At 45.3% G+C, this 21555-nt stretch overlaps 1 protein-coding gene across 1 annotated transcript in view; it reads left to right on the top strand.

Annotated features, from left to right (window-relative positions):
* LOC119441288 (probable ubiquitin carboxyl-terminal hydrolase FAF-X) overlaps positions 1-21555 on the top strand; it is a 540581-nt gene that overhangs the window by 89022 nt on the left and 430004 nt on the right. The window contains 1 exon segment of the mRNA XM_049661116.1: positions 11870-12002. Coding sequence (XP_049517073.1) covers positions 11870-12002 — 133 coding nt within the window.

Here is a 21555-nt window from a genome sequence, read left to right as displayed (position 1 = left end):
TCCTATCGCTTTTCAACGCCATTTTCTCTGCCAGCTATATTCCGTCCGCCTGGAAGGAAGCAATCATAATACCTATTCTTAAAGAAGGCAAGGACCCGTGTTCGGCCAGCAGCTATAGGCCTATAGCCCTGACAAGCTGCTTATGTAAACTCTTTGAGAAAATGGTGAATCGACGCCTGATCCATTATCTTGAAATCAACAAAATAATAGACCCCTTGCAGTGTGGTTTTAGGGAGGGTAGATCCACAACTGATCACCTTGTTCGCATCGAGGCGAATATACGGGATGCCTTCGTGCACAAACAGTTTTTATTATCGGTATTTTTAGATATGGAGAAGGCATACGATACAACTTGGCGGTTTGGAATTCTCCGTGATCTGGCTGCAATGGGAGTCCGAGGCAACCTTTTGAGAGTGATTCAAAGCTATCTATCTAATCGCACGTTCCGTGTTAGGGTTGGTAATATCCTATCCATTTACTCAAGAAACGGGCGTACCACAAGGTGGTGTACTGAGCTGTACTCTATTCGTTGTGAAAATGAATTCGCTCAATACTGTCTTACCTAGTACGATGTTTTATTCGGTGTATGTGGATGATGTACAAATAGGTTTTAGATCATGTAACATTTCTATCTGTGAGCGACATGTACAACTTGGGTTAAACAAAGTAAGTAAATGGGCTGACGAGAATGGATTTAAACTGAACCTTCAAAAAAGCACTTGCGTTCTTTTCTCGAACAAGAGAGGTATACTACCTGACCCCTGTATTCATCTTAATGGACAATGGCTATCTGTGAGCCATGAACACAAATTTTTAGGCCTCATTTTAGACACTAAATTAACATTTATCCCCCATTTAAAATATCTGAAAGCGAAGTGTCTGAAGACAATGAATCTACTGAAGCTATTGTCCCGGACATCTTGGGGAAGTGACAGGGGATGCCTTTTAAACCTCTACAAAAGTCTCATTCGGTCGCGCCTCGACTATGGGGCTATAGTATGCAACTCCGCTGCACCTAGTGCTTTGAAGATGCTAGATTCCGTTCACCACTTAGGTATCCGTGTTGCTACAGGTGCCTTCAGGACTAGTCCTGTAGAAAGTCTGTACGTTGAATCAAACGAGTGGTCACTACATCTCCAAAGGACATACTTAAGCTTTGCCTACGCCCTGAAGGTTAAATCAGATAGTCAGCATCCATGCCATTCTACCATTCGCGACATGTCCGCGGCCAGGCTGTTCCGTAACCGCCCGGCCACTAGGCCTCCTCTGTCACTTCGGTTGGAAGCACTGTCAGAAGAATTAGGCGCCCCTCTTATGAAGAATGTTCTAATGGCTCCTACTCGGCTGCCACCACCTTGGGAGTGGCAGAATATACAGTGTGACATTTCTTTTGCTGAAATATCGAAACGAGCACCTCATACACGTATACATTCACATTTTCGTGAACTTCAGAATAAGTATTCTTGTGCTGAATTCTATACAGACGCTTCGAAGTCTCCTGCTGGTGTTGCCTATGCAGCTCTAGGACCATCGTTTTTAATATCTGGTACATTAAATCCACATACAAGTATTTTTACGGCAGAAGCGTACGCGATACTCTCTGCAGTTAAACACATAAAACAAATGAACCTCGCAAAAGCTATTGTGTTCACGGACTCATTGAGTGTAGTCCGAGCTCTAATGAGCGTACAAAAAAACAAGAACACTGTTTTTAACGAACTATATGCATTGCTGTGCTCAGCTTATACGGTTAAACAAGTCATCGTCCTATGCTGGGTGCCTGGCCATAGTGGCATAAAAGGCAACGAAGATGCTGACGAGAACACTACCTCAGTAGTTTTTAGCAACGCCGACAGAAACATACCAATTCCAGTCACAGACCTTAAACCATATTTACGTCATAAGCTGAAGAAGCACTGGCAGAAACAGTGGGATACCCAGGTATCCAATAAACTGCATTTTATCAAACCAAAATTAGGGCACTGGATATCAGAGAAAACAGCACGATACAAAGAAGTGCTCCTCTGCCGATTAAGAATAGGCCATACCTTCGGCACCCACTCTTACCTACTGACAGGAAGTGATACTCCGTCATGTCGAAGGTGTGGCGACACCCTTACAGTGCTCCATGTCCTCATCCAGTGCAAGGAAATAGAAAGGGAGCGTAAAAAGTACTTTTATTCTGCATATCGCCAGCATATCCCATTTCACCCAGCATTTTTTCTGAGCAACGAACCACTTTTTAACATAAACACAGTTTTTAGCTTTTTAGATGAAATTAACGTCTTAGAAATCATTTGGCCAGGTCATGCGTAGCACAGCCTAGTCTTCGAGGCTGTAGCCGCAGTGACATAAGTTCTTATACCACACGCCTCTCAGCTCTCTACTTCAAGAGCCCTGTGGAGGCAGTAGTCCTTGTATGTCATTTATTATATCACCTTTCCGTAGTGAAACTTTTATGCTCATTTTTATTTTATCATGAATCATTGTCATTCTATTTTACGCTGTTTACAGCGACCCGTTCTTAGGCCTCTTTACAGCCACATAACATGTACATTAGCAACTCAATTAAATCACTTCATTCATAATAGATAAACATTTTATTACCATATGTCATGGCGCTCTTTGGCCATAGCTGGCCCTTGCGCCATTAAACACCACATATCATCATCATCATCATTATGGACTCCTGTGCGCGTTCCCGGTTTATGCGAACAATTTGCCAGTCGTTTCATTGGAACCTACACGGTCATTGAGCAGACATCTCCAGTTAATTACCGCTTCTCGCTCTTAGAATTTTTTCCGACCACCGTTGCCGTGGTACAGAAATTGTGCATGTATCGCGCTTAAAACCGTACACTCGCCGCATTTCATCATAATGCCGCGCGACCAGGCGGCCGCTTCCACCGTGGGAGGGAATTAGTGTGAGCGCGACCCATGACTGACTCTTCTTCATCTCTACACATCATCATCACTAGTACAAATTCATCATCTGTATTTACAGTTAAACCTGCTTATAACGAACCTCCATATAAGGAATTCCTGGATATAACGAAGTTTTTATATTCCCCGCCGTTACTCCATAGAAGCACATGTATTTGAGACCTCTACGTAACGAAGTCGCAGCGGGAGACCCCTTGATATAACGAATTTCCCCCTCCGACAACCTAGAAATTTCGCCCCAAATTTTGTCATTTTTGCGCGAGCAGCAAGCGGTGCACCTTCTCCGCCGCGACAGAATGCGAAGCAAGCGCACGTGTGCGAGGCGGGCCTGCATCCCTCGACCCGGCGATCTTGCGGCCGCGGGCGTGACCTTTCCCCCTCCCTTCATTCAAACCTGATCCTGCCGCTTGCTGCAGCTGGCCTAGCCCTCCAAGCCGGCACTCTTTCCTTTTACAGTTGATGTTGCTGATGCACCGGTACACATTGTGACACATCACACTCAATGAGCGCGGACACGCACTGTCAAACGCTGGTGGCGTGTGGAAGCGCTGCTGGAGAAGCAAGCGAAGTGACCTTCGTGCTGTTGTCTATCACTTCAACGCAAACTGAGCGCCGAGAACACACAGCACGCACAAAGCTACGAGCCGCCGACGTATATACACTGCTAGATTCTGCCCCAACACAGATCACTTTCAAGATACGGACCGCGCGCTGCCGCGCAGTACGCAGTTGATGCCTGAGTACAGTACAACGCCGCCCGCTATCCTTCACCCCTCGCTCCCTCGCCAATGCCTCGAGCGCAACGGAAGAAGGCGCACTTTATCCCTGCTTTTCTTGCGCGCGCGAGATTTAGATGCGGTCGTCGGCTCCCTTCGCACGTTTTCACTCGCACATACAGCATATGGCGCGTGGCGACTGCATTATCGCCCTTGGACTTTATACAGAATATCTATGAGCCAAAACCAAATTTATGGCCACAACGCGTCATAGACACCATCTTTATATAGCAAATACGGATCTTAAGGGCCATGCTATTGCTGGCGGAAACCGAAAATACATCACAGTTGTCACCCCTGGCACTATGGGCGACCAATGCCATCGTCAAGCCACCAAGCCAAGCGACATGAAAAGTAAAAATGGCCGCTCGGGCCGGCGCGGGGTGGCAGTTCGCAACGTATGATGCGGGAACGGTCCCACAGTTGCGACGCAACAGCGGGCTTACCAATGCATTGGGTTCTATAGGAGCTGTGCCGGGACCGGCCAAAAACGACGTAACAGCCAGGAAAACGCAGTCCCCGGGAACGTAACAGCGTGGTTCTACTGTAACACTGTACGACGCTACGACGCCATCGTGATGCTGGCTCTTCGTTTTTGATGCCTCCCGCTAGTGCGAAATGACACGTGTCCATGCATCCGGTACCTGGTGTGACACTCCTAGGATGAGTGCTTCGACGAAAAAGGAAAAACGGGTGCGCGTTACAATTGAGGGCGCGTTAGAATCGAGTAAATACGGTAAGCGTTTATTTTTCGGATTTTCGTGCCGAACCTGCATATAACGAAATCCTCTTTATAACGAAGTTTTTCGGGAATTTGTCAATTTTGTTATATCCAGGTTTAACTGTATCATCATCAGCTGCCCAGCTTGTTCTTCTTGCCGTAGCTCGAGCTCGGCTGGAATAAACGGTTCCTTATAGTCCTAAATACCTCATTGATGCACACAAAACTGACTCCACTGTGTTTGTTTACTCTTTCAGTTAAAATTGAGACCATATGTGGCACGGTGGAACCTCGTTGATATGATTCTGGATAATACATTTTTCGGGATGATACATTTCTTTTCTTTTCCCGATAATACAATTTAGTTGGATATTACATTGGATGATACGATTTTCGAATGATACGCTATATTTTCCAATTCCCGTGAAGATTGTACCGAGATTCCATTGTACAGTAAAACCTTGTTAATTCCCACCTCATTAATTCAAACTTTTGGATAATTCGAACTGACTGTCGCGGTCCGGCCACGCAGCATAGGCGTCTATGCATAAACCAACTTGTTATTTCACACGCGCATCGGCTCCTCCATGATTAATTCGAACTGCGTGCCGCCATGCAGTGATTTAGAAAAAAAAAGAAAGAAAGTGAAAAAGGAACCCACAATAAGTGGTTATGACGCTAGCGCTGACCGAAAATAGAAAGAAAACAGAGGGGTGCTGTTCCCTGGAGAGTTTTGTCACCCAAGGAAGAGCGGGCATGGCCTTGGAGATGAGAGGATAGCATGGTCGCTCCCAATCTTGGAGGCCATAAAGCAGGCCACTGGAAGCAAAGTCTGGCCAAACTTGCGGAAAATTCAACATGGCGGCCTTCACGATCTGGTAGCGTGGCTCGGAATGAGCGATTTAGTTCGAAAAATTGAATTTTGGGGCCTATATCTGTCTGAAACAGCGGTCTCAAAATTGCATTAGCTCTATGGTACCCTGACGATGCATTTATCCAGTCCGGAATATCCATCAAGTCCCAAAAATACATCGGCAACTGTAATGGAGGCGCTCGGTGTTGGGCGCCTATTTTTCAACTTGAAGTAGGGTGAAGATAAGCGTCACATTCGCGCTTTGGAAGGCAAACTGATCGCCATCGCTTTCAAAGAAAAGAAGTTAAAAGTGGTCACAGAATATTTTTGTCAATAGATATTGGGAGTCTATTTTTTTATTTATTGAGGGTGCAATCCTAGGAAGGGATTTTCGCAGGTGGGCGCACAGATACAAGCACGGATCAAATATTCACAAAAAAAATCCAGGAAGAACAAAGGCCGCAAATGATTAGTAAACAAACAAAACGCATCAGCATTAGAGACAAAAAAAAAAGTTCAATGATGGCAGTGCAACATAGTCGTAGACATAGCGGTAGAGTAAGGTTTATGGCAAATCCTAATTAATCAAGAACACATCAGATATTGAGTGAATACATACAAAATGTAAGAGGCATCAAGTTGATAAAAGTAAGAAATTAGTAACTAATTGGCAGCAGGGAATGAATACAACAGAAAGTAAATGTTAATGGACACTCAGGCTTCTGGTGAATGACGTCAGAGATAGCTGTAGTACTTGATTGTTAGTAAGCCGATTCCATTCCGTTACTGTTATTGGAAAAAATGAATATTTAAAGCAGTTAATACACTGACGAAAAGGGGTGATGCTGAAAGTATGACGTTGTCTGGTAGTGTAACCTGAAGAGAAGGATATTAGTCTGTCAATTTTAATCTTAAAATGACCTTTGAATAATTGCTATAAGAACTTAAGTAGGGAAACACGATTTCTTTCGGATATAGATGTCAAACCAGCCCCATTTAACTGATCAGTTACTGATGTGCGTCCAATAGCTATTGTAAACAAAACAAACTGCTTTATTTTGTATGTTTTCAATTTTATTCATGTTCGTTTTAGTAAATGGATCCCAAATAACTGCCGCATAATCTAATATTGGAAGGACAATCGATCTGTAAGCTAGGAGCCGGACTCTGGGTGCGAAGAGTTTTAGTGCACGCCTAAGAAAAAAAGTTTACGGTTAGCATTGCTTATCACCTGATCAATGTGTTTAGTCCAGTCAAGGTCATTAGTAATCCATAATCCCAGATATTTGCATTGTGCAACTTCGGAGAGGATATTGTTAACAAAAGAGTATTGGAATATAAGGGGATTTTTCTTGCGAGTTACTCTCATGTAAACGTAAAAAAAAAAAAAAAAAAATCTATCGGGATCTGCCAGGCATCACATCATTCAGTAATCTTTTGGAAAGCCTTATTCAGTATTGTTTGATCTGATATAGTTTTAATTTCTGAGTAGAGCACGCAATCATCCGCATATAATTTAATATGAACTGGAATGTCTTTTACAATGTTGTTTATATAAATGATGAACAGAATTGGCCCAAACACCGAAAACCCTGAGGGATGCCAGATTCAACAGAAAAAGACTGAGATGAATGATCACGAAAAGTGACATATTGATGGTTTCTCAAGTATGTTGCAATCTAATTAGTAATGTTGTTATTTTTTATTGTGTTATTGATTTTGGAAAGCAGCTTTTTATGAGAAACTTTATCAAATTCTTTCGCGAAATCCATTAAAATAGCATCTGTTTGGTTTCTATTATAAATAGAGATAGCAAAGTCATGTACCGTTTAGACTAATTGAGTGCAAGTAGAATAACCTTTCCGGAATCCGTGCTGAAGATTTGTAATAAAATCATGTTGTCAAGAAAATCAGAAATGTGGGTATGTAATTATGTGCTCCATAATTTCGCAAGTTATCGATGTTAGTGAGATTGGCCGATAATTATTAATGCACTGTTTCTTAACGTTTTTATGAACTGGTTTAACTCTGGCCGTCGTCCTGCAGTAATTCGGAACCTGTCCTTCGTTTAGAGATCTTGAAAATAATGTAAACAAGTACTTGGCTACCCATTGTGTATACCTCGTTAGGAATGCATTTGGGGACTTTTTGGTATCGAGATTCAAATTAATTGTCATGGGTTAGAGTGCCGTTGACTTCAAACGCATGACAATCTCTGGATACCAGAGAGATTGTGTGCCAGAATTTCTCTGGTGAAGTTTAAATGAAGTTAGGCAACAAGCAGCCAAAATAATTTTCTTTATCGAGTGCTATTTGACATTTAAATTGAACGGTAAGAACGGAAATTTTTTCTAGGAGACAGCTAGGACGGTTAACTGCGTGCTTTTTCTTTTTCAATTGTTTTAATTTTCTTCACATTTGTATTGAAGTTCGAGAAATCCAGGGATTCTCACGTTTTCTCTCTTTAATAATGCTTGGCACAAAACGGTCAATACACATCAATACGAGATCCTTGAAGGAAATCCAGCGATCGTCCACATTTGCTGTTGACTCCGAAAAACTATCAAAATGAAAGGATAAGACATTGATTATCGATGTGTTATCTACACGTGAGAAGTTAGGAAAACAAGAATGTTTACGATTTTTGTCGATAGCAGTATCAGATAAGGTAAGGAGTACAACCTGGTGATCGGAGACTCCCGTGACAATTTCGCATTTTGAGTTAGTACTAATAGATCTGCTCACAAAGAAAAGGTCCAGTATAGATTTAGAACTGTTCTGTATCCTAGTGTACTTGCCAACAACTTGAGATAAATCAAAAGCAAATGCTATATCCAACATTGCATCACCTGTTTTGTCATTATGATTTACGAGGGTCATTGTGGACGAGTCAATATTAGGCAAGTTGAAATCGCTAGCTAGAATTATCCGATCGCCAGGTTTTTTATACGTGTTCATGTGAACACGTATAATCACCCAAAACCCAAACCCAATCACCCAAAACTGACTGGGAAGAGGAAGGGGACCTGTACATATTGTGTAAATATTGAGTTACAAATGCTTTCTAGCAACCCGGTCTCAATTATGGCTGTTTTTCAATGACTTTCGTTAGTTCTAATTCGGTTTAATTTGAACTCGTTAAGCGTCCCCGTGAAATTCGAATTAACAAGCTTTTACTGTATATAGATTAGGAGTGTGCAAATACTCGGATATTCTGTTTCGAATTGAATAGTGAGCATTAAAATAATTCAGTTCACAAATTAATTATTTACTATTAAATTTTTAGGATATTCAGTTGAAACACCTGACCGAGGTTAGTGCCTTGAATGCAGCCTTTCTGCTCCGCTTAGTCTGTGTCTGTAGAAGGTACATGCAGGTTGACAACATCGATTGAAACAATTCCCATACGCAACACCGACAGAGAGAACAGCAATGAAAGTTTGCACTTCAGCAGCCGTCAAAAACCTATATGCAAGATCTCGGAACCGATCACCGATTAGCCACTCGTACAAGCATGTACAGTAAAGCCTCCTTAATTCGAACTTGCCCTCTCCTCGCGGCAAGTGTATGCATTATTTAGTGCAATCAAACTCTCGGTGATTCGGATGTGTTTGGCAGCCCACCGAAGTACAACTTGCGCCAAGTGTGCCACCTTTGCCTCGGGCGCTACGCGGACATCGCAGTAGTGTGGCCGATCCCTCGGTTTGTGTACAGACCCGCGGCTAAGCATTCCGAGCATCGGCGACGCGGACTTCGCGACCAAGCTTTGCGCACGGAATTCTCGATCGGACACGCAGTCAAGCCTTTCAGCACTCGATGTTTCAAAATTCGCGACTAAGCACATCGAGCGTTGTCTCCTCAAGCCCGTGGCTAGGCATTTGGTGCATCGGCACTTGGGACTGCGCGACTAAGCACATCGAGCGGCGGCTCATTGAGCCCGCGGCTAGGTATTGTTGTTGCACAAAATTGTTTTTCTGCATTTCTAGTCGCGCTTGTATTATGTCTGATTGCTTAAAACTATTCTCAGTACTCGACAAGTGCTATTTACATAGGCAAATAAAGTCTGTTTGCTACGTTTTCTGCTCTGGGCACGCGAGCTAAATCGCTGCGTCAATCTGTCTTGCTTGTGTCCATTTGCTCTAAAGAAGTACTTAACAATTGGGTAGTAGTAATAAGGTACACCAAATGTCATGCACTTGCTTTTCTTCTGCTCCAACTGATCCAAAACGCAAAATTTTGTGCTACCGAACTGCTACAAAATGCTAATGTGGCTGCTCTTAAATTACTACAAAACAGCTTTTTTCCTACTCCAAAAATTGTTCTAATTCTTAAACTGGCTGGCTGCTTGTGATCAGCGGACAATCTGTTGGCGACCAGTTAACTGGCTAAAGAATAATCAGGATGTGTGCGCGGTAGTGAAAAGCATGTCTCATGTGAAGACGTGCACTGCAGCCGCACTGCGAAGGAAGTCTGGAGGCCTTCATCGCTGCGAGCGCTTATCGGTCATGAGGTGATGAGAATTGCTGCTTACGCACTGCTTTTATGCAAAATAGAAACATGAATTGCCGATTCATTCAGTAAATAAAAGTGTGTTCACGTAGCTAGCATTTGTTGATTGTTTTTTTGATATCCTCGATAATTCGATGTTCGGTTACTACGGACATTTTTTTCGGTCTTGTGAAATCAGAATTAATGAGCTTTTACTGTAGCAGCAAGCTTCCCATAATGGCTTGTAGCATGTATCACATCTGCCATCAGGGAAATTTTGTCACGTGTGCATGTGCCTAGTACATTAGACTAAATCGGCTCTGCTTCGTCAGGTCGGTCGTGTGTCGACAACTAAAGTTAACGGTTTGGTGCCAGATCGACTGATATCTATTTGCAGGTTGGCCCTCAGAGAGCTGATAAACTGCCTTGCAATGAAAGCGAGTGTACAGGATGGTGCCAACATTGGTCACGGCTGCCATTGCCTTTTTAACACGAAAGTGTTTTATGCCGGGGTCCACCAAGACTTCACTGACGTATTTCCGTCACGGAAATACGTCAGCTTACAATGTACACGAACATAATACAAAGAAAGAAACCAGAAGAAAAAGTTCCACAAACATGCAAAATTTGGAAATCGAACCCACGACCTCTCGGTCCGCGACGATAGATCGCCGAGCGTTTAACCCATTGCGCCACAAACGCATTTGCAGAGAGCTACACAGACGCGCCTTATATATCTAACACTCCTCCGTGTACCCGCGCTCTTGCTCGGGGCGGTGCCGCCGCCTACGAGCAGAAAAGAGAAGTACTGCATTATGACACTAACGCGCACCGACAGTGAACGCTTCGGTGGTCTCAGCACTACGACGCCTCGATGCCAGCATTCGAAGGGACGCTGGCATCAAGAAGCACTACCAACGCTACCTAGGTGGCGTTCACCGTACTCAGCACAGCGGAGCGTGGCCTCCGCAATTAGCTCTGAAAATGTTTCTGAAGTTGATCGCGGAGGCTGCAATTACGACGCGCTGTACGCGCTGATTTGACTCGGTGACGATTCAATTACGTGCTTTGTCTTGCGCGTTGTATTAGTGTGTCAGTTACGTGCTTCGTCTTTCGCGTTGTGCTAGCGTGTGCAGCGTAGTGCAGCTTCCATATGCACGACGGTTGCTCATGGTCATCGACGTTGGTAGTCGTGATGGAGGAGACGTGCCACCAGGCGTCAGCGTGGGTGCATCAACGCCTAAGGGCGCTTTAGCCACAAAACACCAATAGACATTATATATCAATGTGCAATAAACATTACACTACTTCTGTGAAGACACGTTTCACTTTCGTGTTCTATACCGATTCCTATATAAGAGGGATCAACCACATTTTTTTTGCAACATTTCATGGCATCTCATTGTGAACGCCGCTTATAGATGCACATTGGTTTTTTGTCATGCCTTCAAGCATTGTGTGTATTGTAGTGAAGCATATCACAGCACATCTGTCATTTGGAACGCACATAGGACATTTGGCGTTACTTTTTGTCTTATGCTTAATAGCTCAAATTGTTCTAGTTCAGTTGTAACTTGTCTTACGTATGGCTGCATAGCTTTGTTATCTTGCTAGCCAGCAAAATTTTATCTAATTACTCACAAAAGCTTTTTATTTATCCAAATAAAGGTCTGTTTGCAATGTACATACCATGCGTGCTATGCTGCCTTGAAGACAATAATTAAGACAGGCTTAATTGGCTGCTGCTGGCTATTTATTGGCTTTGTGTCATGCTTTACTGTTCAGCAGCATTTACTCATCGTACAGTAATAACAAGGTGCAGCATATAGCTGCTCATTACTGCTGTACTGCCCCAAGTGTTCCAAAAAGACAAATTTTTGTGCTCCAAAAGGCCGGTCCTAAAGTGCTTCAGAACTGCTTTTTTCCTTCCCCAAAAATTGCTCCAAATTTTAATCTAGCTGGACCCCTACTGATCCTGCACTGTGAGTTTATGTTGAAAAGTTCTCGTGGACACTTACTGGTGTAGCTAAGCCTGCTCAGGTGCCAGAAAGAAGGGTGGAAGTAGAGGTGTCTTTGTGTGCATTGCAGGCTACTGCAGATCTCCTCATTCAACGGCAAGATGAATGCGCTCAACGAGGTGAACAAGGTGATCGCCAACGTGTCCTACTATGCCCACCGGCACACTGACGAAGAGGAGTGGCTCACAGCTGAACGCATGGCGGTCAGTGTCTCTCTTTTCACGCATCTGGCATGTTCACCAATGTGCTTTTACTCAGCAATCTTTTTCTTTACTTAATCTGTAAGTGCCCACGTTTAGCGCCACGGTAGGAAGAGGTGACTTTTTTTCAACGAAAATCTTAAAAGGGTGCGGTCTCACGCTCTGATCATGCGCGCCGGATGACCACTGTGGGTTCGAGCACTCCGAGCTGCCATGGGTACAGGGTTGCTGCTTGCACACCTGCTCCAGCCCACTGCGTATGCCGACGCGCCACTGCGCGCGCATGCATGCACCCAGCTGGTCCTAGCTAGGGCAAGGCGACACTGCATGTGCAGCAAGGGAGACCCTCGGCAAAGCTCTTTGGAAAGAAGGAACAACATTTATTAAGCTTGATTTCGATACAACATAAGATTAAACACCACGACAGAATCTGAACCTCATTATACAAAAGCATGGCCAAATGGCTGCCTGTGGCCGCTAACGGCGTACTGCGACAGAGAATAAAGAACAAAGAACCCAGCCTATAGAGCGGCTGCCATCGCGCACTCCTCAGCAGAGAAAACTAGAAAGATGAACAGAGGAACAGATGGGGGCGAAAGGCACTGCCTGAGGACATCGAGACGACAGAAGAGTGCGTGCGACCACCGAGGCTGGGACCCTGACGAGCCGAAGTAACCATCGACCGGCAGAGAGGAACATACGTTGCGACGCCTGGATGTGGTCTCCCCAGGTTCCGTCTTGCGTGTGTGCACTCAGAGCGCATGCAAGGAAGGCCCGGACAGTATTTGCACTATGCAGCAGACACAGCCACGTGCAATTGTAGTGGCTAACTGTAGTGTATAGTGCTATGTTTGCTATGTGCACGTAAGGGCAGGAGTGCACGCTCGCACTCATGGATTTTATCCTGCAACCAGCTTGACCGACAAATAGCAGCCACATCGAAATTGTGCATAATAAAGTACTGTCAATAGCTCGCTGCATGCATTCTTTACCATTCGGCCTTGTGCATATACGGGACTCTAATGGGGCCGAATACGCGCTCCGTAATTATACATGCACCGTGTCCAGTCACAGCACGAGTACCGAAACGTTTCATAACTGTTCTGGCAGCCATCCAAAGCTGTTTCTGACGTGGCTGTGGCCCAGAAAAAAACAAATGAATGTTTGTTTTTTTCGGCGTCGTTCGGGGTAAGATTTCTAATACTTAAGGACATCATCATCATCAGCCTATACTGCAGGATGAAGGCCTCCCCCTGCGATCTTCAATTACCCCTGTCTTGCACTAGCTGATTTCAACTTGTGCCTGCGAATTTCCTAACTTTATCACTCCACCTAGTCTTCTGCCATCCTTGACTGTGCTTGCCTTCTCTTGGTATCCATTCTGTAACTCTAATGGTCCACCGGTTATCCATCCTACGCATTACATGGCCTGCCCAGCTCCACTTTTTCCGCTTAATGTGAACTAGAATATCAGTTATCCCTGTTTGTTCTCTGATCCACACCGCTCTCTTCCTGTCTAATAACGTTAGGCCTAACATTTTTCATTCCATCGTTCTTTGTGTGGTCCTTAACTTGTTCTCGAGCTTCTTTGTTAACCTCCCAGGTTTCTGCCCCATATGTTAGCACTGGTAGAATGCAATGATTGTACACTTTTCATTCAACGACAGTGGTAATCTCCCAGTCAGGATTGGGTAATGCCTGCCGTATGCACTCCAGCCCAATTTTATTCTTCTATAAATTTCTTTCTCATGATCAGGGTCCCCTGTGAGTAATTGACCTAGGACATAGCAGGGAACATTGATGAATTCTACAGCATTAATGAGAGGGAAGCAGTCGTCGTAATGAAGCTGAATAGGAGATATAGATTAAGGGTAGTCCAAGCCTATGCTCCAACCTCCTGTCACTATGATAAAGAAATAGAACAGTTTTATGAAGATGTGTAATTAGCTATGAGAAAGGTGCAAACTCAGTATACTGTAGTCATGGGTGACTTCATTGCAAGAGGGGGCAAAGCAAGCTGGGGAACGAGCAATTGGCAACTACCGCATCGATTATAGGAACACTAAAGGAGAGATGTCAGTAGGATTTGCGGAAAGGAATAAACTCCGAATAAGGAATAGATTCTTCAGGATGTGCAGTAAAAGGAAGTGGACCTGGAAAAGCCCTAATTTAGAAACAATAAATATAAATTAATTTCATACTCTACTAATCACAGCATAGTGCAGGATGTAACAGAACAAGTGACCAGGCCAGCAAGGCGGCCTGGTCACTCTTTATTGCTGTTGCTAAAAAGCCCCACACTTCTTCGTCTTCAGGAGCATCTCCATCGCTTTTTCTTCCTCGGCTAGATTACACTTCCCCTCTTTCTGCGCCACTCCTCCTGGGGTGATAAGGAAGAACGTTGCTTATGGCCGCAAACTCCAGCTGTCCATTATCCATGTAGCCCACAGTCTTGAGTACACCTTGTGGTGCCGACAACTTCACTACTTGAAAAGCTCCAAGAACTGTTGCTTCATTGGCCGCTAGTCCTTTCCGAACGAGCACAAGGTCTTGTAGTCCAACGTCTAGTATATGGTCTTGGCGCCGCTTGTCAAAGTCAAACTTCATGGCTTTTCTATATCTGTGTCGCTCCTCGGATGTTTTGCAACGCTCAGTCAGCATTAGCCTGTCTGCAATTCCAAGCTCTTTGTCTGCAGTTACCTTTTCAACCTCACCATAGGCAGCAAAATATGGACTGCACCCAAGGCTATTTGTGTGTGTCTTGTTATGATTAGCCACAGCTGCTTCTAGGCAACATTTACAGCTGCCCTTAAAACTTGGATACACCGACATGAATTGCTTCAAATCGCGTATCACCCCTCCGCCATTCCATTTGCCTGCGGGTGATAGGGCGCATAACTTCGCAGTGTGACGCCAGCTCTTTGCCCACTCTTGAATCTTTTTGCTAAGGAGTGCAGACCCATTGTCCGATATTGCAACCTTCAAGGAGGGCTCTGACACTACAGTCGCCGACCGTTTATTCGGACTCGACGGGAACCGCGAAAAAATCCGAATAATCGAGAGTCCGAAAAAAAGGATTCGCCAGAAAAAAGTACCTTTATGGTCCCAGTGGACGGAAAAAATTGTCAATGCGCGACTGTACAGAAGCACGCTTACACGCGATCAGGTCAGCCTGATTTGCGAAAGTGTCTGGCTATCGCTATAGACAGAGTCTTGTAATTGCCGCGTCTCGTCGGCGCAGATGGCACGGGAGGCGTCGGAGCCATTTCGCACTACGCGACGACTGGACGAGATCGAAAAAGCAAATCAGGCCTAACACACTAAGCCATGGGTTCTCAAAGTGGGTTCCGCGGAACCTACGGGTTCCGCAGGCCCCTGCTCGGGGTTTCGCGAGCACTGATAAATTTTCCCTGGCCCCGCTCTCGACAAGTGTCTAAAACGGCAAACACGAGGTGCGCTTGATCTAAAGAACCTCCACTACCCATGCCCGAGTGTCAAAAAGCCATGGAGGAAGGAAAAAAAATTTCCTTCTTTTTTTTTTCCTCCATGCAGAAAGCACATCACGGTGCGCAACAGCAACGCGCGAACTGCGCAATAAATACGCAAGCAGCTTGTAGCCACCCAACCTCTCAGAACGGGCAGCGCGCCAAAGCTTTCGCACTTGAATCTCGGAGGCCGTAGCTTACCACCATGCGCCTTTCTCCTATTTGTAGATAGGGTAGGTGCCGATAGCGTGCGCACTGACCTATACGTTGGAGGAAAAATTAAAAAAAAAAAAAAAAAAAACGCGGAGCACCGCAAGTGCGCGCCGCAGAAGAGCAAGAACGGCGTAGCGTCCAACCGAAACGAAGCGGCGCGGTCCGCATCGCCGTGGTCCTCAGCGGCAATCGTACGCGGCACTGAGTGACGTGACTGACAGCAACGCCGAAACGCTTCGTGCCTGATTGTGCCTTTAAAGCCTTTTTATTCTTGCGTTTATCGCCGCGAGCCGCGTCGGCGGCTAGCCGCGTGCTTCTGTAAGTGCGTAGTCGCTATCTCTGATCGCGTCGATAACCACCGCAGTTTCGTCCGCAGCGGTTGCGGCAAATAGTAGTTTCGTTTTTACTCGATGCGCGCATCGGCTGCGTGCCTTCACAACTGCGTAGTCGCCTCCCATGGCAGCGTCGATAGCGACCGCAGTTTCGTCCGCACTTCTTGCAGCGAAAGGTAGTTTCGTTTTGACTTGGTGCGTGCGTGCGTGCGTGCGTGCGTCATCCGCCTGCCTTCTGAACCGCAAGGTCGCCGTCGATGATCGCGTCGATAGCGGCCGCGGTTTCGTCCGCAGCGGCTGCGGCAAGCAGTAGTTTCGCTTTGACTCAGTGCAAAGCTGTCGAAAATAAAAAGCACCGGCTACACCGCGATGGACGGACAATTTGTTGGCGAGCAGCTGAGTGGCGAAAAAATAATCGGGGTGTGCGCCCGTTGTTGCAAAGCGCGTCTCAGATGAAAACGCGCGCCGCGAAGGATGTCGCGAGGCCTTCGCCGCTGCTAGCGCTAATCAGTCATGAGATGAAGAGAATTTCAGCTGACGCACTGGTCTTGTGCTAAATAGAAACATAATTCGGGGTGGGGGGTTTCCTTGGCACTTTATGGAGCTTAGCAGGGTTCCCTGGGATGAACGTACTTGAGAACCCCTGCACTAAGCAAAAGAGCGAGACTTGAAAGGTAGCTGTTGCCAAGGCCTAGGTCACGTAACAACTGACAACGCAAAAGCCGAGCACCGACTTCCAAGCACGCTGGCTTGGCTTGGCCTGGCCTGCTGTTTGGCCGCGGTATAGTCAATGGATACTGGACTGGCTAAATCCGAAACACGACAACCAATAGGTGCAGCCAACAAAAGTATAGCCTTCGAGATCGGCAACTGACACTTGTAGGTGCTGCGTGGATTTAGACAACAGCAATCCTACCATAGCAAGCACGCCCTTTCAGTGCTGGCAACCTAGCAAAATGTAAACATCGCGGCCAGCTTGTCGTGACTAGAGTGACCTAGAATATGGGAGAGTGTCCAAAGCACCGGCTCCGGCGAGGGCCTTTTTCTGTGAACTGCCGCGCCGCGCCGCTGCTGCTCCGGACCCGTGGAAACGGTGTATTGGGGGAACTACAGAATGGGTTCAGGCCAGGCAGACGCTTAGAAGACAATATGTTTGTACTAACTCAGTGCATAGAGATTTCAGTAGCTCAGAAAAGACCTTTATGGGTAGCATTTCTAGATATTAAAGGAGCTTATGACAACGTAGACAGGGAATTGTTGTGGGATATTCTTCAATACGAAGGCATAGATGACGATTTCGTGGAGCTGCTGAGGGAGATATATCGAGACAACCAAGTACAAGTGGCATGGGAAGGCCGAAAAGGAAATGAAATGGTGGGAATTCACCAAGGATTGAAGCAAGGATGCCCTCTGTCACCATTGTTGTTCACGCTTTACGTCAAGGGCATAGAAAGACGACTGGAAAACAGCGAATTAGGTTTTGATTTATCCTACATGCGTAATGGACAAATGGTGCAACAGAAGGTCCCTGGATTGATGTACGCAGACGACATTGTGCTACTAGCGGACAATAAAAAAGATTTACAGATACTTGCGAATATCTGTGGGAACGCAGCGACAAATCTAGGCCTTAAGTTTAGCACAGAGAAATCAGGGATTATGATCTTTAATGAACACACGAGTAACTTCGTGGTGTCAATTCAACAGCAAGTAATACCCATAGTGAAGCAATATAAGTACCTCGGCGTACACATAAACGAAGGAAAGAATTACTCAAGCACCCACCAAGATAATCTGAAAATAAAGGGGCAGCGGAATGCAGCATTAATGAAACACAGAGCACTGTGGGGCCACAATAAGTATGAGGTGGTGCGTGGAATCTGGAAAGGAGTAATGGTGCCAGCGCTAACATTCGCAAATGCCATTATATGCTTAAAATCGGATATATTGGCGGGTTTAGAAGTTAACCAAAGATCAGTAGGCCGGTTGGCATTGGGAGCACACGGTAATACGACAAATGAGGCAGTGCATGGAGACATGGGTTGGGCCTCTTTTGAAGTCAGAGAAGCACAAAGCAAAATTAGTTTTGAAGAAAGGCTCAGGAACATGGATGAAAATAAATGGGCGGCTAAAGTGCACAAGTATCTCTACATGAAAAGCGTGGACACAGAATGGAGGAAGAGGTCAAGGAAGTTGGCAACCAAGTACAGGATAATCGAAACTGTAAATAGACAACCAGGGGTCATCAGAAAGAAAGTGAGAGAAATCGAGACCGTGAATTGGATGCAAAGAATGGAAACGAAAAGGACAATGGAGATTTACAAGAATGAGAAGAAAGAAATTAGAAGGGAAAATCTGTACGATAACACAAAGGGCAGTGCCTTGCTATTTGAGGCTCGAGCCGGTTGCCTAAGGACGAAAACATATCGGAACAAATATTCGGAACTAGATGAGACATGTGTATGCTGCAGTAAAGATCCAGAGACCACTCAGCACATCCTAATGGAATGCGACGGGATCCACCCAGCGAGAACCGTAGGTGACGTGCAACTCCCAGAAGCGCTTGGGTTTAAAGTGGAAGGAAACGTAAACAGATCAGCCGTAGAGATCAGCAAGAGACGATTAGAGTACTGGTGGAAAAAAAGCAGGGAAAAGATGGATACGACCTGATCTCTTAAAATCATAGGCAGCGGTACAAGCTAAATTTTTGAAAAAGGTATACAAAAATGCGAGATAAAGAACATGTGTAGTATACCTGATTAAATCAAGCAGGCTAGGTGACTATTTGTCGCCACCCCGTTTCAAAGGGGATGCCAATAAATCATCATCATCATCATCGTGGGCTTTTCGCGCTCGCGAAGCGCGCGGGAAGCGAGGGTCGTCTGCTACGCGCTGTAATTTTTTGCGTTCAATTTCCACGCAAAGCACTTAAAGTCTATTTAACTTGAACAGTGTAGTGCTGCATGGAGATTACCCATCTTTGAGCGTTTATTTGTGCTTGGGCAGTAAGATAATGCAAAAACTAACGTATCAAATTCATCAGCGCGGCCTAGCTCCGGTGCTAGAGTTCGGGAACGGTATTACGGCAACGGCGCGTGCGTAGACACGCGCTAAATGAGCCCGCGCAAGGAAAGAACGTAAATAAAGAAACGTTATTCGCATGGGTACGCGGGCAATAGCACCTTGCTTGCAAGAAAGAGTAACGAAAAAAGTAAATTACTCGCGCAGTCAAGTGAAAAACTTACGTGCGTGCAGTGACCGCTTCGCTCACCATTACGCGTTTTCGTTCACGGTCAGTAGTAGTGGAATATGCCTATTCGAATATTTTTTAGCCACGACAATATTTCATTATGAACAGACCAGACTGAGAAGGTGTAAGGGAAGCAAGAGAAAGAGCAGAGACGGCCCTAACGCCACAATATTGTTGGCTTATTTCGCTTCAAAGATTGCGTACACGAACAATTCTTGCTGTACGCTATCTCTTTAATGCAAACTTCGCGCATGATGTACCTTAAGGTTCACCGTGAGCGAAGCTTTTTTCAAATTCAGACATTCGAAAGAAAAGCCATTCGATGCAGCCAATATAGCTAAACAAATATATTTTTTCTACATTGAAGTGAATAGATAGCTACTACTGGCCTAACCATTTACTAATTTCTCATGTAAAAGTTATTGCTGGAATAGCCTTGTTTTAATAATCCGTGAATCCTCTCTGAAATTACCAACATGTAACTTCTCATTATACCATACTTATTGCGTAGCGTGTGTTTTTTTACGTAAACTAACAAGCATTCATGGCGCGTGACGATGTTTGTGTTTGCAATTATATTGAGGGGAAAATCGTCTTGAAAATTACTGTCTGATGCACTACAAATTTCACAATGGATCTACATATCCCTAAAATAGTTACCTTCAATAACAGCAAGAAATGAAAAGTTTATGTTCTGGTGATTTGTTGCCCCTTTCATTACGTAACTACAAGTACGTAGTTATTGATCAGTAAGTATATTTGCTGTGTACGAACCAGCGAGCATACGCAATAAATATTGCTAAAGTTACTTTCATGTTAAAATTCACTTAGTGTTTGCGCTCTTGCAACACAAGAAGGCGAAAGACGAGTTGCACATACGTAATCCGTCATGTTCGTTTTCTGACGCGTCGCTTGCTCGTAATTATGAAATGAGGCATACGTATACAATGTTGCACTGTTAGCGTTTCATTTATTTTGGCTTGTCTTGTTTCTTGCCGCGTAAATTTCTCGCGTACCCTTTACCTATACACGCCGTGCTATAGCTTAGTGGCTTTGGTAGGTTGTGCTGCTAAGCTCGAGGACGGGGGTTCGATTCCCGGCCACGGCGGCTTACATTTCGATGGAGGCGAAATGCACAAAACACCCGTGTACATAGATTTAGGTGCACGTTAAAGAACCCCAGGTGGTCGAAATTAACGGAGCCCTCCACTGCGGCGTCTCTCATTGCCATATTGTGATTTTTGGGTGTAAAACCCCAGAAATTATCATTACTATTATTACCCTTTACCTGTGCTCTCCATTCTTCATGATCGAGATTGGCATTCAACACGTTTTTATCGTCACACCCACAGCATCAGAGGGATTTCTGGCCGTCGTCATGTGACCACACGTCATATTGTTATCGTTAATCGTGACGTGAGTGCAAGTATGTGAAGTTACTAATGCCATGACCCATCAGCCATCTTAGTCGCACATTTGTGCCTTTCCACACTATACTTTGATATACCAAGTGAAGGAGCCGCGAGAGTTACGCGGTTTGTATTTATGTTTGGTACCGCGGCATCGGCCAACAGACACATTCCGCTTCCCAGGAGCGCAGTTAAGGATTTCGCCTTAATAAGGAAACACCAGAGTGCTGGATGCAGTCTTGTAAAGCAAATCGAATGCATGAAATAAAAGAAACGGTTATAAGGTGCAAAAGCGTTAGCATTAGTTAGCCTTATCTGCTACGTTCTCTTGGTTATTATCGCGGTCTCCAGCTTATTTTCTTCTGCAGCACGTTCACGTTGCTCATTCCACGCATAACTAAATGAAGTAAGCGCGCGGAATGCGTTACTCAAACAGCCGCGTAAGCGCGGATCAAGCGAGCTAGAAGGAAATAGACAAAATAGCCATATTCACAGCCGGCAAACGCGTTCTCTGTGTGGTGAGTCACTGCGGTATTACCTTGCGGTTACGTGGTACTTAATATATCCGAAATTATCGCGATTTTGGCTAATAGCAACCAAAATATCAGGCTCGTAGCAGACGCCCGCCGCCTTGGCGCGGCTTCCGCAGCGGAGAAAGCCCACGGGTCCGGTACAGCAGCGCCGCGGCGCGGGAGTTCACACAAAAAGGTCCCCGCTCCTCCCATGCATTCGCGCGGCGCTTTGGACACTCTCCCATATTCTAGGTCACTCTAGTCGTGACCGTATCGTGGCGTTCGACGTCGCATCTGACCAGGCCGCCGGAGTCCGAAAAATCGAACGGCGCGCTGTAGAGCGTCCGAACTATCG

The sequence above is a fragment of the Dermacentor silvarum genome, chromosome 2 (assembly GCF_013339745.2).
Source record: "Dermacentor silvarum isolate Dsil-2018 chromosome 2, BIME_Dsil_1.4, whole genome shotgun sequence".
Lineage (NCBI taxonomy): Eukaryota > Metazoa > Arthropoda > Arachnida > Ixodida > Ixodidae > Dermacentor > Dermacentor silvarum.
The sequence above is the reverse complement of the archived record's forward strand: the minus strand, read 5'-3'. Positions and strand labels throughout refer to the sequence as shown.